This window comes from Aplysia californica, unplaced genomic scaffold, assembly GCF_000002075.1.
Source record: "Aplysia californica isolate F4 #8 unplaced genomic scaffold, AplCal3.0 scaffold01983, whole genome shotgun sequence".
In the NCBI taxonomy this organism is placed as follows: Eukaryota; Metazoa; Mollusca; class Gastropoda; order Aplysiida; family Aplysiidae; genus Aplysia; species Aplysia californica.
The window spans coordinates 11,145-13,659 of record NW_004799253.1 but is presented as its reverse complement, the minus strand read 5'-3'; the positions used below and the strand labels follow the sequence as shown (position 1 = coordinate 13,659).

At 48.1% G+C, this 2,515-nt stretch overlaps 1 protein-coding gene across 1 annotated transcript in view; it reads left to right on the top strand.

Annotated features, from left to right (window-relative positions):
- Nucleotides 1-22: 22 nt before the first annotated feature.
- LOC101849521 (mucin-12) overlaps nt 23-2,515 on the top strand; it is a 6,947-nt gene continuing 4,454 nt past the window's right edge. The window contains exon 1 of the mRNA XM_005113330.3: nt 23-2,010. Coding sequence (XP_005113387.1) covers nt 304-2,010 — 1,707 coding nt within the window. The 5' untranslated portion in view covers nt 23-303. The remainder of the gene's footprint in view (nt 2,011-2,515) is intronic.

Here is a 2,515-nt window from a genome sequence, read left to right as displayed (position 1 = left end):
CCCCCCTCTTCTCTATTTCATATTATAAAAACAACATTACTTTTTTTCACAATCAGTCAATTTCATTCTGGTTTTCTTCTCTTTTTTCAGATTGTGAATCATCACAGCGAACTTACGTCATCCGTGTTGCACAAAAATAAAATCGTATCTAACCACAACAGAACACTTCCAGATTTTTTTTTTCTGTGAAACTGACACTCACACTCGCGAATACCAAAAGGTGGTAACTACTCGCAAAGCTTATTGACTCTTTAAAAAAGGAAAATACATTTACAACCCCCACCCCCACCCCACCCCCGCAAGATGGCGGAGATTCGGATCCCTCGCGACAGAATCCCCCACGATATTCTGCTCCGGCTCCAGGCTATAGGCCAGTCTGTCATGTTCCCTGTGACTGGCTCACCCCCGCCCACACAGCCCGCCTCCCAAAGTGCTGTGACGTCATCAGCCACGAACTATAGCGTGTCAACGGCACCGTTGTTTACCAACACATCAGCTGCTGCAGCGGTGTGGGCGTCATCAACGCCAACAGCAACAGCAGCAGCGACAACAGCAGTGCCAGGAGTAGCGCAGTGTTCATCGTCATCGTCACCATCATCATCGTCATCGTCGTCATCGTCTTTCCCATCTCTTCATTCTTCTTCGCTTCAGTTCAACCCAGTATCGATACCAGTAGCGACTACAGCCTGCCCTGCTCAAATCCATATCGATACCAGAGTATCGTTGTCCCCCGATAACATGTCGTCGACATCGTTATCTCCGTCTCTGCAGTCCCCTAGGTTATCGGTAATGCCTTCATCTATGTCATCATCTCCCTCCCTCTCACACACCCCTCCACCCCCTCCTCAACCATCATCTTCTTTACCCTTTAACTCATTAGCTTCAAGCCCCAAAATATATCCTACGGCGGAATCGACTCCACTAAGTCACCAAACTCAGTCCTCGGCATCGATTACTCATCATCAGAAATCCAACTCGGGCAAGAAAAGCCCAACCAGACACATGACGTCAGAGACCAGACACATGACGTCAAAACCCAGACAGTTGACGTCAGAGCCGCGAGCTATGACGTCAGAGGCGGACCTGCGACAGCAGACGATAGACGAGACAGACGGTGCCGACCCTGGCTCTATCGTCCATGTTCTCTCCGAACATCCCAACTCCAAACGTCACAAACCAGAAGTAGACGATTCCGATATCGTTCGGGTGTTCCCTCTCGCAGACGAGCACGATTCGGAAGAAGTCGATTCCAGCCAGCGATACCCGGTCGATGACGATTCTGGAATCGTGAGAATATTCCCAGAATCGTACTCCGACGTCAAGAGACAGCAAGGGTCTTCTCCGTTCCGTGAAAACGATACTGGTGGGTGTACTGCTGAAGAATCGAATATGGTAAATGTCTTCTCTCCGTCCAAGCGTGCTGATAGCCAGAGTGGCGTTCCTTCTTGTACTAACGCGAGAGCGGGCTCTAAAACAGACATTTGTGCCTCAGAGATGCCAGCCGCCTCCACAGTGAGATACCTCCCCCCTCCACAGCACAGCTTCACCTCGCCCGCTGCGTTCAATAACTCGAGAAGCCACCACGCCCCATCTCATTTGTCCAGGCCCAACTCCAGTGGCCTTCACTTTCCCTCAAACCACGCCTCCCGGACAAGCCCCACCCCTCCCAGCCTAAGCCACTCCCCATCAGCCAATCAAACTCCTTCACGACACAGCAGAGCCTCCCCTCAAACCACGCAGAAGCTTCTAGACGCTCAAGACTTCTCGTCCGGAAATAACCGACACGGACAGCAGACGGTCCCGAAAGACATCATTACCCCCGCGGCCGGAAGGAAGCTCGGCCATTTCCGCCACTCCTCGGCTCTCTCCGTGTGCGCGGCTGCTCGGCGCTCTCCGGAAATTCCCACACCTCCGCAGACGCCTGATGACGCGGAGGATGACGAGGTGTTTAGCTATGACGTCGTCTCTGTAGCAGACGATGGTTTCTCGTCTAGACGTTTAGGGGTAGATGTGAGTCTTTTCTTTAAGTTGCTTTTGGTTTGTTTTGTTTTGGTTTTGGGTTATTTTTTTTGTTTGATTTTTTAAAATCATTTGCTTTGTTTTTTTTTATCATTATTAATTTCATTTTTATTTTGTTTTCCATTTCTAGTTCATTTGTGTTGTTCTATTTTAAGTGCATTTTTTTGTTTTTTTTCTAAATCGGTTCATATATGTTTCAGATAATATTTTTAGTTCATTTATTATCTTTACTCGTTGATTTGGAGTCAATTTTCACTCTGTTTTCCATTGTCACTTTGTGTTCTGTTTTTATTGGGTTGTCGCTGATATCTTATTGCTCATCTCTTTCTCTCTCTCTCTCTCTCTCTCTCTCTCTCTCTCTCTCTCTCTCTCTCTTTTTTTTTTTCTTTCTCTCTCTCTCTCTCTGTCTCTCTCTCTGTCTCTCTACGTCTGTCTGTCTGTCTGTCTGCTTGCTTGTCTGTCTGTTTGTCTGTCTGTCTGTCTGTCTGTCAGTCTC